Below are 12,346 nucleotides of genomic sequence, written 5' to 3'. Positions count from 1 at the left end.
CAGAGCCCATTTGGGCAGGCAGAGGTTTGGGAAGCCAGGGAGGGGTGGGGGGTGGCTAGGAAGGAGCCCTCCCTCCTCTGGGTGCTGAGGGTGTGCTGGCCACTGGAAGATCAGCTGCTGGCTGGCGCTGACCCTGACCTTGGCTGGGAGCCACTTTTCCAGCTTCCCCCTGCTGGAGACCTGCCCAGGGTGAAGTGTAGCATTGAGAGGTCTGGCCCAGGTGGCTACAGGGGCTGTGGTATGGGGCCCACCAGGACTGCTCCCAAGGCCTGCAGACCCTGAGGGTCGCTCCAGCTTAGGGTCTCTCAAGGTGGCTGTGTCACCCTGGGTTGAGGTGGACTGGAGCTGGCTGGGCTAATGTTGATTATGCCAAGGTCATTGTCACTCATCCAGTCTGCCCCTCTCCCAACCCAATTCTGCCCTAGCCTGGCTAGGGCCCAAGGACCTGTAGGCCCGCGGGTGGGGGCGGGGCGAGCAGGGGACTGCCTCACACAGTGGCAAGAAAGAGGGGCGGTCGCTTGGGTCAGGCTGGCATGAGTCAGGGGAAGGGCGGGTGGGACCTGGGCTCCTTGGACAGTGGGCCATGGCTTGGGCGGTGGCCTGTTTCCACCTCGCACCCCTCGGAGGGCTCCAGGCTTGGTGCAGTGGAAGATGCGGGAAGCCCTTGGGACTCTTCCGGGCCCCGGTGTCCTGGGGGACCCAGCCCCCGTCAATCCCCCTGGGCCCTGCCCGGGATGGGGGGACAGCGGGGAGACAGAGCGGGGTGGGGCGAGGGAGGCGGTGAGGGCGGCCGTCTGGGGAGCTTGAAACGCCCCCCAGGACCGAGCCCCGGGCCCCCTGCAGCGGGCGGGCGAACGATGGAGGCGGGAGTGGCGTGTGGAGGGCGGGCGTGCAGTGCGGGCACGAGGGGCATGCACAAAGTCCCCGAGTGTGCGTGCGTGCGTGCGTGCGTGGGGCTGGCCCCGCCCGCCGCCCCCTCCCTGCCCGGGGCGGGGCCAGGAGGGGCGGGGCGGGGCTTCTCGGTTCGCCCCGCCTCCCGCGCGGGGCGGAGGGCGCGGGGGCTCCCCTGAGCGCCGGGCAGGGAGAGGGGGCTCAGCGGCGCCCCCGCGTCCCCGCCCGGAGCGCGGCGGGTTCCTGCGACGGGGGCGGGAGGCCCCGCGCTACTCGATGACGAGGCAGCGGGGTAGGTGCTGCGAGAAGTACTTGAAGAGCTCGGGGGTGGCCCCGGGGCAGTTGGTCAGCTCCAGCTCCTCCAGCTCCTGCAGCTGCACCAGGCCAGACAGCCCCGTGGTGGTCAGCAGCGGGCAGCCTGCGGGGGCGGGAGGCGGGGCGGCGGCTGAGTGGGCGTGGCCCGACGGGGCGGGGCGGGGCAGGGGCTGGAGCTTGCCCAGCGTCTCCGTCCTCTGACTCGAATCTGGGACACCGAGTCATCCTCAGGGATGAGTCTGCACAAGGGACCTGGCCGGAGTGGCGGAGTCAGACTAGATGGGGTGGGTGGTCACTGTCCAGGAGGGCGGCAGGGGGTCTCACCTGCCAGAGACAAGAGACGCAAACTCCTCATGGCCAGGAGGTGCTTCAGCCCGAAGTCCTGCACCTGGGCGGGAGGATGGGGCGAGTTAACGATTTTCCCTAGCGCCCTGGGGGAGCCTCACTCCTGGGGTCGGGCGAGGGGTAGGGTTCAAAACGAGGGTTTCTCAGCTCCCCTACGGAGCCAGGAGGCAGCTAGGGAGTGCGGTGAGGGCCCTGGGGACTCCGTACGTTCCGGTTACGTTGGCCGCTGGGTGTGAAGGGATCCCAGACTTCCTCACAGGATCTGAGTGGGCCGGGAGCAGGTCAGGATTGTCTGGCTGGGGGCTCTCCCCGCGCCCCCCCACCTCCCCTGCTTACTCCTCAATCTCGGAGGCCTAAAGGGCCGGTACCTGGCAGCACCATCGCAGGTAGAGGCTGCGGAGGGACGACATGGTGGACAAATAGCTGAGGCCGGTGTCCGTGATGCGTACACACCTGTGGTTGCAACAGAGCGAGGCTGCCACTTTCAAAACACCTCGCCCCGCCCCTCGGCTCCAACTGGTTCCTCCTTCTCCCGGAGTGCCCCTGGCGTGAACTCCCCTCCTGCCCCACCCACAATACCTCCTCCCTTCCCGTGGCCCCGCCCCAGCCAGGCTCCGCCTCCTCCCCGATCCTGCGGTGGTATCTCTCACTCCGAAGGACCGAAGGAGGCCGGTCGCCGGTTGAGCCCCACCCTTGTTACAGCCACATCCCGGCTAGCGTTTTAGGAGGGCCCCGCCCCTCAACTCTCGCCCCGCCCCATGCGCAGCCGCATTCTAGCTACAGGTCTGTCCACTAGTCTAGGCTCCCTGCTTAAAAGGTCCAGCCGACCCCGCCCTACAAGGCCAGGGGACGGGGGACGCGCACACCTGTCCAGCACGAGCTCCTCCAGGCGGTGCAGGTCGCAGGCCACGTACTCCAGCGCCATGTCAGTGATGCGCGGGCACCAGGAGAGGTCGAGGCTGCGCAGCTTGCGCAGGTTCTCGGCCACGAGCTCGACGCCGTCGTCGGTGACCTTGGAGCAGCCTGAGAGGCTGAGCGCGGTAAGGTTGGGCAGGCTGTGCACCACGTTGACCACGCCGTGGTTGGTGATCTCCCAGCAGGAGAGCAGGCGCAGCGTGTGCGTGCTGTGGCCCTGGCGCGCCGTGAAGTAGGCCAGCGCCGTGTCCGTCACGTGGTAGGCCTGCAAGCTCAGCTCAGCCAGGTTGGGCAGCAGCTGTGAGATGGCCGCGATGGCGTCATCGGCCACGTTGATGCAGTCGCTCACGCTCAGCGAGGTGATGCGCGCGCTCAGGCTGGACCACAGCCCCGCCTCGGTGAAGTCGTTGCAGCCGGACAGCTCGAGGCGCACTACGCCCTGCATCTGCTCCAGCATCACCTGCGGGCGGGCAGGCGCGAGGTCAGGAGGCCGACCTCGTCACCGTGCAAGTTGACCTCGGTTCCCCCTGACGTGCGCCTCCCTGCAGGGCGCAGTGAGGACGGTGGGAGATGGGGCGGAGGCAACACGCGGAGAAGCGGTGTTCTCGAGTGTGGACGCATGTAAACATGCATCCAGCTGTACTCGGACCAGTGCACTCTACAGTGTGTGTGTTACACCTCAACAACATTCTGAAACAGCAGGCAGGGCATGGGGCAGCCTGGAGCCCAGGGCCTGGCCACAGCAGGTGCTGGGAGGAGTTGGTGTGAGTGGTTTGATAATTAGAGTCCAGATGCACAGCTGCTCCCCTGACCTTTGCCCCTGGTCCCCCCACCTCCTCCAGCATCTTCCCCGCCCAAGGCCAGCTTCATGGGCATGCAGAGCCCCGCACTGGGAAGAGCCCCAGACTTAATTGACTGCTCTGCTGTCGCTGTCTTGAAATTCTTAATCATCTTTGAACAAGGGACCTGCATTTTCATTTTGGACTGGGTCCCCCAAATTATGTACCCAGTCCCGGCTTCGCCCCACCCAACAGCAACGATCCTCCTCAGGGCACTGGCACCGCCCTCAGCTACTTTGCTCCTTGTGTGCCCCACCCTCCTCTGGGAGACGCCCCCCACACCTGCTTGGTCTCTACAGCCTCGCCCGGCCCGCCCCCCGCCCGTCCCCCCGTCCTTCCCGGCCAGCAGAGGGCGCACCTCCAGGCCGGCGTCAGTGATGGTGGAGCGCTTGAGGCTCATGGCCTTGACGCCCTTCTTGGAGAGGGAGTAGTTGTCGATGAACTCACAGATGTCCAGGTCGGAGACACCGACCAGGCAGAAGCCCTCGAAGCCACGCGCAGCGAAGCCCTGCAGGTTCACGAACTCCTTCTCACCACCAGGCAGCACGTTGTAGAGCTCCTTGGCGTGCAACACGGGTGTCAGGCCTGCCCAGAACTTGGGCTGGTAGAGCACGCGCCGCCAGGCCTTGCACACCTGGGCCAGCACGCACTTCTCGCAGGCCGAGAAGTACCAGAACAGGCCGTTGAGGATCTTTTCGTCTGTGGCTAGCGGTGGCCGCTCTGCTGGGGGCCCAGGCACCGGCGCTGAGGCTGGTCCACCAATGGGAAGCCCCGCGGTGGGGCACAGGCCCCCCGCAAGGGCAGCCCTCGGCATCGGGGAAGCCAGGCTGGGTGGCGGGAGGGTGGGTGGGGGTGGTGGCTGGCAGGGGCGGTTCTTGGCAGCCGGAGTGCCCTTGGTGATACTGGCTGCACCCAGGCCGTTGGGCTGGCCCGGCAGCTTTACCAGGCCGTTTCGAGGCAAGCATGGAGGCTTGGAGTCGCCGTTGATGCCCGGGCTCGACATCTTCCTCGCTAGCTCTGCAGACAGGGTCCGGGAGGGGGGAGTGAGTCTGCTGCTGGCTCAGAGCTGGGCTCCTTCCCATCCCTGGGCGTCCCCTTCCACGGCACTCCCACAACCACCCACAGGACAGAGGATCTTAGTGCAAGTCTCTCCACCCCCAACTGAGCAACAACGGGACGGCAAGGCTGGTCATGACCACGGCATTCCCTGAATGCACTGAGCTCAACCTGCACAGGCTCACAGGGCTTTTTGATGCCTAGGCACTACGGTTCCCATTTTACAGATGAGAGAACAGAGGTGGAGACAGACAGACACTTGCCAGTGACTGCTCCCTTCACCTTTGCTACCCTGATGCCCACCATTGGTGCCTGCCAGGCCTGCCTCTGCTGGGCAGGGGCTGGGGAGCTGAGGGAGAGGGTTTGGGGTGGTCTCTGGCCCCTCCACTATGGGGTGCCAGCATGGCTCTCTGGAGTGGTTCCAGTACCCCGTCTGAGACTTACACACCAGCCCCTGAGAATCTCAGTGGCTACAGGAGGTTCTGTGGCTCAGAATCTACCCAAGGAGAGGGCAAGTGTCTTCTCAGCATTTACCATGATGCCAGCACAGGGAGTCCCTGACACATACTTTCTCCTTAATCCTCCACCCAATCCACGGAGGACAGTGCTGTGATGACCATGCCAGCTGTACAGATGAGGACACTGAGGCCAAAGCAGCGTGAACTGCTTGCCCAAGGTCACAGTCAGTAAGTGGTGGAGCTGGGGCTTGGACCAGAGCTGACTGTGGAGGGCTACATGTAGGAAACTCCTCAGAAGGTGGGGCCGAGACCACCCCCAGCTCCCCTCCTCAGGCCTCTGAGGCTGTGAATGGGTGGCAGAGGGCACTAGGTACAGAAGACTCTAGAGAGAAGGGGCAGCAAGACCCTCACAGTGCCACCATCTGCTCCACATTCCAGATCTCCTGCCCACCCCACCCCAGGCACCCAGTGAGGAGGGGACCCAGTGCTCACCTGCACAGGCTCCGGGGTCACACACCCTGGACTTGAAACAGCCCCCCAGTCCCCCCTCCTGCTCTGTGGCCTCCGTGAGCTACTTCCCTTCTCCAGCCTCACTTGGAAGCCTGGGAGGTGATGATACCCCCACAGGACAACGTGTGAAAAGGGCTAAGCATGTGAGCACCTGGAAGGTGACTCGAGGTTGCTTCTGATCCCCATGGCCGGCCTGAAGGGAAGGGGACAGGAGCCACTGGGAGGGAGGGAAGCGGAAGGTCCTGGCTGCTCTTCCCAGCACCACATCCTCCACGAGCTCCCAAGCCCTGGACAGGACAACCCTTGCCCACATTCCATGTCTGGGGAGGGAGAGCAGACCTGGGCTGGGACCAGAGGTCTCACTGGAACATGCGGTCCTCATAGCTGCCAACCCAGCTTTGGGTCCAAAAGCCTTGCTGCCCTGGCAGCCATGAGTTCCCAGTCTGGCCGTGCTCCACCCCCCCCCCCCCCCCCCGCGGGCACTCTCTCCCCAGAAGAGGCTCCCACATCTTGGCTGCCCCTTCATTACAGCTCAGGACCAAGTAGTAGCAGCAGCACACTGGCTGATACACGACATCCATAACCACATTTGCAGAAGAATGCCCACTGAGATAATCATGTATTTCCATCTCAAGGCAGCCTGGCGGGGGGAGGGGGGGAGTAGGGGGGTGGCCACTACTGTTACCCCCGTTTTCAGATTGGAACCTGAGGCTCTGAAGAGTTACAGTTTGCCCCACAGTGGCGGGGGCGACCTGACATGAGGGCTGCCCCAGATTGCTTCATACCAGTACACAAGAAGGGGACCATCGTGGGACAGCAGTGCCTCACGGAGGGACAGGATGAAGCCCACCACAGGCCCCCACTCCTAGGGCCATGGGAGATGCTGTCCCGGCATCTCCCTCCTGTGGGCTGTTCTGGGCACAGAGAGGCAGCCCCAGCCTGAATACCTCTGTGTCCCCGGAGCGGGGCGCCATGATTTCACGGCTCGGGGCGGGCCGCTTCCCGCAGACCAGGCGCGCCCAGCGCGGCGCCCGGCGCGCAGCACCATGGACAGCGCCCCTCCCGCCTCTGTGCGCGTGCTCCGGCGGGCGGGCCGGCCGGCCGTCTCCGCCGCGGACAGCGGCTGGTGGGGGCGGGGTGGGGGACGGCCGGCAAACCAGCTCAGCAGGGAGGGGCCCTGGAGGCGGAGAGGGGAGAGGGGAGAAGCCGCCCGCTCGACTAAGATCCGGAGGAGGCGGCGGAGGCGGCACCAGGGGAGAAATAACTCAAGAGCAGTGCCGATTTAGGTTGAAAATGCTCCCAGTCAGGAGTGTGCACGTGGAGCGCCTGAGTTGGGGGGATGCACGTGGATGCCCCGGGCATCAGCGGGGCTCCCTTCCCGTCCCCCACTGGAGCTCACATTTGCACACGCCCACAGTCCCATCCCCACCCTCCAGCCCTCAGGGTCCAGCTGGTGAAAACAAGACAGCCCATGGGAGAGAGCCCAGGAGAGGGAGGGGCCAGGCTGAGGCTGGCCCTCAGCAGCTTGGGGACAGTGTCTGAGGTCTGGCTGCCCCTCATCCCACACCCCCATCCCTGGCCAGAAGGCACTGCCCTGCCTGTGGATCAGCCCTACCCCTGGGTCCTGGATCGGAGCTGCCTCCCCACAGAGGCAACCCTGCTGCTCCCGACCTTGTCCATGGTCCTGCTGAGCTCCAGCTGCTCCTCACACTGCAGCCTCACTGACCCAGCCAGAGAATCCCCCGCTCTGCTCTGTAGCTCAAAACTGGAAATAGCCACACCTCAGCCCAGGGCTCAGGGCTTTGGGAGAAAGCTGAGCTCATGGTCGGAGATGAGTCTTCCTGCCAGTTAAGTAAGAGGTCCCTGGGGGGCTAGAACAAGGGCTTCTCTGCCTGGCCCTGGCCCCACCCACGGGGCCAGGCGGGTTGCAGAGCCCCCCAACCCCCTTCTTGGTCCCTGTGACTGCCACCACTGCACCCAGGGCTCAGAGGACCCGCTTGGAGTTTCCTGCCAGGATGGGGTAGGGGCAGCTGCCAGTCTGCTGGGACTGCCTCCCCCCTATAAGCACCAGGAGCTAATGCCAGGAAAAGAGCCTTTAAAAAAAAAACGGCCAAGCTTGCACATTCTCAGCCTCAATCCCTGGTGCGTGGTTCCTCAGTGTGGGGGGGAATTCTGGGAGAGGTCCCCTCCTAGGATAGGCTTCAGGACCCGAGGCTTCTGGGCTTATCCCGGGGGAAGGAGGGAGGTGAGGGCCACTGCTTTAGTTGTCTTGTTCTCATCAGCCTGAGCAGAGCTGACTGTGGCCTCTGTGTTTCCCCAGCCGACTCACCGCGAAGCACGGGGGCCAGGGTAGACCTAGGGAGCTAGCTAGGGAGCTAGAGTGATGGGCTCCTGGGAGGACTCCAGAATGTGGCGGCGTCCAGGCTGACAGTCTGCAGATGGCCATGCTGGGGCTTCACAGGAGCTGTCTCCTCTGTGGGTCAAGTCACTGGGCCCTGAGACCCAGCAAGTCCACCTTACAGCCTCACCTCCGGCCCCTCTTCAGCCCTGAACCTACCATCCAGCCAGACCCCCTGTCATGCATTCCTCCTCCACTCCCCCTCTGCCCAAACACATATTGAAGCCCCTGCTTGCTCGCAGGCCTCCCTGCTCCTTAACCCTGCGAGCTCCTTCTCCTTCTTCAGTGTGAGTGCTGCACCTGCCTCCCCCTGTGGGACCCCCAGCACTGAGAAAGCATCTCCAGGGTCTCAGTCATCACATGGGTTGTCATCACTGTCTACCCGTCTGCCTCTCCCCTTGGCTGGGGACTCCTTGAGGACAGATGGCACCATGGTGAGTGACTCTGAGTGCCTGCTGAATGAATGAGTGGATGGAGGTAGGAATCTCTGTCCAGTTATCAGGGTCAGACAGAAAGGGGTGCGGCTGCCAGAGGCCCAGGAGCCTTGATGGAGGGCAGGTCAGATTAAGAGGAGGGCAGTCAGTAGGGAAGCTGTAGCTCAATTAATAAATCTGGTTGTAAGAGGCTAGTGTCCACAGGGGAGGGAGGCCACTGGGGTTGGGACTGGCTTGGCACCAGAGTCTCTGAGAAGGTTCCTAAGACCCCGGGGCTTGGGGCTGGCCCTGCGGTTATCAGACCCTTGGGAAGAGGACCACTTGTGTCTCCTTTTTGGCTGAGTCCCCTCTTGGGAGCTGCAAAGTTAAGGAAGCTGGCTATTCGTGTCCCATTATCTGGTCAGACCCAAGGGGAAGGGGACAGGAGCCACTAGGGGGCAGGGAACAGGTGGTCCTGCTCTGTTCTTCCCAGCACCATGCCCCCCACTGCTGGTCTGAGCCCTTTGCACACTGCCAGGCCAGGAACGGGGAAAGTGAGGCTCAAGAGTCAATTTTCAGAAGTTGTACAATGCTGCAATTTGACCCCCAAACCCCCAGTCTGTCTGACTCCCAGAGCCCAGGCCAGGCATGGTGGTCCAGAGGGCAAGCCCGGGCCCCCAGCTGGCCTGCCGCTGGCCAGATGCCCCCACTGTGGCCTCCTTTTTCTGCTCAGTTCTGCTTTGGACCCCTGGGTCTCTCCCTGCATTGTCCCTGTCATGCCCTGCTCTCCTTCCAGAGGCTGCAAGCTGCATGTCCACCCCTGACACTCTTCTTTTTTTTTTTTTTTTGAGGAAGATTAGCTCTGAGCTAACTGCTGCCAATCCTCCTCTTTTTGCTGAGGAAGACTGGCCCTGAGCTAACATCCGTGCCCATCTTCCTCTACTTTATATGTGGGACGCCTACCACAGCATGGCTTGCCAAGTGGTGCCATGTCCGCACCCGGGATCCAAACCAGCGAATCCTGGGCCGCTGAAGCAGAACGTGCGCCCTTAACCACTGTGCCACTGGGCCAGCCCCCCGGACACTCTTCTTTTGGACCGCTCATGCTCAGGAAACCGTCCCCCACTCAGGGCCTCCAGCTTAGAGGTTTCTTCCTCCACCCTTGATGTCCCCATCTGACACAGCCCACCCTGGATGCTCGGGGGCCTGGCCGCAATAGAACACAGACCAGTTCCCCTTGCCCGCTGAGGGCCGTGGAGCCGGGAACAGCATGGGTAGCCAGAAAAACTCACATCAGGTCGATCTGCGGTGGCAGCCCTGGGGGCTGGGGTGACAACTGGGGTAGCAGGCTGACAAACTCCATGACAAGCCCCGTGACTCAGACACAGTCACATCCTTGCCACCTTGCACATGTCCTAGCAGCAGCGCTCCCCTCCCGCCCCCAGCTCAGAGGTGCTTCTGGGGTGCAGGCTGCCCCACCCATGCACCAGGGGCTCTGGGAAGGGAGCACGTGGGCCTCACAAGAGGCCAGAGTTGATGTTCCAGCAGACTGAGTCCTGTGGCCAAGCTCAGGACAGTCAGCCGTGGGGACTGGGCGCCTCGGGGAGTAGACATTGGGCTCTGAGCCTCAGCTCAGCCCCGCTGCTCTGAAGGACTTGAGTCCCCCAGGGCCTAGGCCTGGGGTGGGCAGTGCCTGCTGCTTTGGGGGGCTGCCTCGAACCCTCCTCTGTTCCCTGCCAAGTCGGGGAATGTGGCCTGAGCCCACCCTCTGTGGCTGGTCTGGCTGAGGCTCCTCCCAGGCCACCCACTTAGCCCACAGAGGTTCCTTCGCTGCCACCTCCACTCTTCCCCATGCCAGCCCTCTGAGATACAGCAGTGAGCTCCCACGTGTGACCGAACAGGGACTGCAGGCAACCAGCAGCGCCAGCTGAGGATCCCTTCCCCACCTCGGGGCGAGATGTCTCCCTGGCTCTCAGCAGCACAGGCCTTCCTGGGCCCAGGTCCCCCCACCCCGGGGGCCACTTGTTCCCTCCTGATCAGTTGGAGCTGGGACTCACAAACACCCTGGAAGCAGGCGTGAGCTGGAGAGTGGCGCCTGTCCGGTGAACTCCCCAGCATTAGAGGTCCCCATGGGCCTGGCCCGAGGTACGGGGCAGTCGAGGCAGGGAAGCCACGTAGTGGAGGCAGCGGGCACCGGGGCAGCTGAGTCCTGGGGTCTGAACTGCCCATGTTTACTACTGAGGCTTGACTTTCCCTCCTTCCCAGACAGCTCCTGGTCCAGCCCTGTGACCACCTCCTGGGCCAGTGGTCTCCCTCAGGCCTCTGCCCTGGCCTGTGGGACCCCAAAACCTCTCAGGGTCCCAGCCCAGCGCAGGCCTTCTGCTTCAAGGCTGCTGTCCAGCAGCCCTCAAAGGAGTTGGCTGGAAGAAGGGGCCCTGTGCCCACCTGGCACCAGGGAGGCCTGCATTGACCCTGGTCAGTGGGCCCTGGGAGGTGGCAGGTGTGGAGAGGGGCCTGACGGAGGGGGCAGGTGAAGCAACATCGGCCATCTGCTCTCTCTGTGGAGGGAAGGCTTCCTGTGCAGAGGCCGGGAGGGGCTGGAGGAGTGGCCACTGGGCCATGGGTTCCCTGAGGCTCCAACAGCCAGGCCTTCTGTCTTTCTGGGGTGACGGGGAGGGGACTCTCCCTATCTGCTCAAACTCCCAGGAGGACAGCTCCCCTCCCCCCCAGCAAGTCTCAGGGTGCCCAGTGCCCCCTTCTGAGGCCCTCCAGCCTTGGCCAAGGCCCGACCCTTCCTCCAGAACCAGGCACGTGGTCAGCCCCTCCCTTCCCCTTGTCCTCCCACTGTGGAAGCTCCATACAGGCCCGGGTCCAGGAGGTGTCCACGGGCAGACCAGCCCCCGGGCCGTGCGACCTCAGAGCTTTTCCTGGGGTATAATTGTACCTAGCACCTGTCTCATAGGCCCAGGGGCTCATGGTGCCAGGGTGGGGAGCCCAGAGTGCAGCGGGGCTCCGGGACCTCACCCAGCCAAGCAGGCTAGGAACCTGCAATTCTGCTTCCACGGGGACTTTGTCAGGTAGCTCGGACCCACAGCTCTGGTCCAGTTGCCATGGGCAGCGGGCCTTGACCAGACTGGCCACTGGGGGGAGGGGCTGTGGGAAGGCCTGGCAGGGCTGGAGGTCCTGCGGCCGCTGTCAGGGAAAGGGCTGTGGTTAGGAAAGCCTTGGGGTGGGGGTGGCGGCGGCATTGTCCCAAGCCCCCTCCAGCCCCTTCCTCATTGTGGCCGCCGTGGCGCTGGCGTGCCCTGGCCCCCTCCATGCCCCGCAGCCTGACCCGGCGCATACACCTTACCTCGGCCCGGGCTCCTGGCTCATGCCACGCTGTCCGCCGGGCGTCCTCCCGTCATGGGGAGCCCGGCATGGGCGCCCGCGAAGCGGGGAGGCGGCCGAGGTGCTGGCCTGGCCGGCAGGGCCCGGCCGTGCCCAGCGCCCCGCGCCGGCCTGGCCGGCCCCCTCGGCCGCGCCCCGAGAGGAGCTCCCCGGTGGGAGAGGATCGGCCGCCCCGAGCCTCCCACCGGGGAGGCTGAGGCTGTGCCCAGATAAATAAGGCCGCTTTGCAGGGAGTCGGGCGGGCGCCTCCTCCCTCCCCTCGCCCTCCTCCCCGCGCTCCTCCTCCGCCCTCCTCCCCGCGCTCCTCCGCGGCCGCCGGCGGCGCCGCGCGCGCCCCCCGTCCGGCCCTACGCGCCGCGCCCTCGCGCGCTCCCGGCGCCGGGAGCCAATCCGGGTTGGCGAGCCTGGGCGGGGGCGCCGAGGATGCCGAGTCCCGCCCCGCCCGCCCCGCCCCGCCGCGCCCTGCCGCCCGCACAGCGCGCTCCCGCCACGGCGCCCACGGGCACGCGCCAGCCTGGCACGCACCCCCGCCCCCTTCGCCACGGGCGCCCTCACAATAACAAACCCGGGCGCACCGCCGGCGGCGAAGGGCGGGCAGGAGAGGGAGGGAGGCGAGGGAAGGGCAGGGCAAGCGGCCGGAGAGCAGGCCGGGAGCTAGCCCTGCCCGCGCGGAGCAGTGGGAACCCCGAATCCTGCGGGGCGAAGAGGACTCCAGCCCCTTGGCACCGGCGGTTGGCCTGGGTGTGCGCGGTCCTATGGGGCTGGGGGCCGGCCCCGCGCATCCCGGTCCTGAGCTGCCACCCGGGGACGAGGACG

General features: G+C 65.0%; 1 protein-coding gene across 1 annotated transcript; it reads right to left on the bottom strand.

Annotated features, from left to right (window-relative positions):
• Positions 1 to 1,025: 1,025 nt before the first annotated feature.
• Positions 1,026 to 11,634, bottom strand: FBXL16 (F-box and leucine rich repeat protein 16). The gene is made up of 6 exons (XM_044747413.2): positions 11,493 to 11,634; positions 3,664 to 4,322; positions 2,418 to 2,926; positions 1,920 to 2,004; positions 1,531 to 1,594; positions 1,026 to 1,309 (listed from the first exon to the last, which is right to left on the bottom strand). The coding sequence occupies exons 2-6, from the start codon at positions 4,306 to 4,308 to the stop codon at positions 1,161 to 1,163; spliced, it is 1,452 nt and encodes a 483-aa protein (XP_044603348.2). The 5' UTR covers positions 4,309 to 4,322; positions 11,493 to 11,634; the 3' UTR covers positions 1,026 to 1,160.
• Between the last annotated feature and the right edge of the window lie 712 nt (positions 11,635 to 12,346).

The sequence above is a fragment of the Equus asinus genome, chromosome 14 (genome assembly GCF_041296235.1).
Source record: "Equus asinus isolate D_3611 breed Donkey chromosome 14, EquAss-T2T_v2, whole genome shotgun sequence".
NCBI classification, from domain to species: Eukaryota; Metazoa; Chordata; class Mammalia; order Perissodactyla; family Equidae; genus Equus; species Equus asinus.
Note: the sequence above shows the minus strand (reverse complement) of the source record. Positions and strands in the feature narration are given on the sequence as shown.

Coding starts and splice junctions, on each gene's coding strand:
- FBXL16 (XM_044747413.2), bottom strand. CDS start 4,308: ATGTCGAGCCCGGGCATCAACGGCGACTCCAAGCCTCCATGCTTGCCT. Junction 2,927..3,663: donor TCACTGACGCCGGCCTGGAG/GTGCGCCCTCTG, acceptor GCCCGCCCGCAG/GTGATGCTGGAGCAGATGCA. Junction 1,310..1,530: donor GCGTCTCTTGTCTCTGGCAG/GTGAGACCCCCT, acceptor CCGCCCCCGCAG/GCTGCCCGCTGCTGACCACC.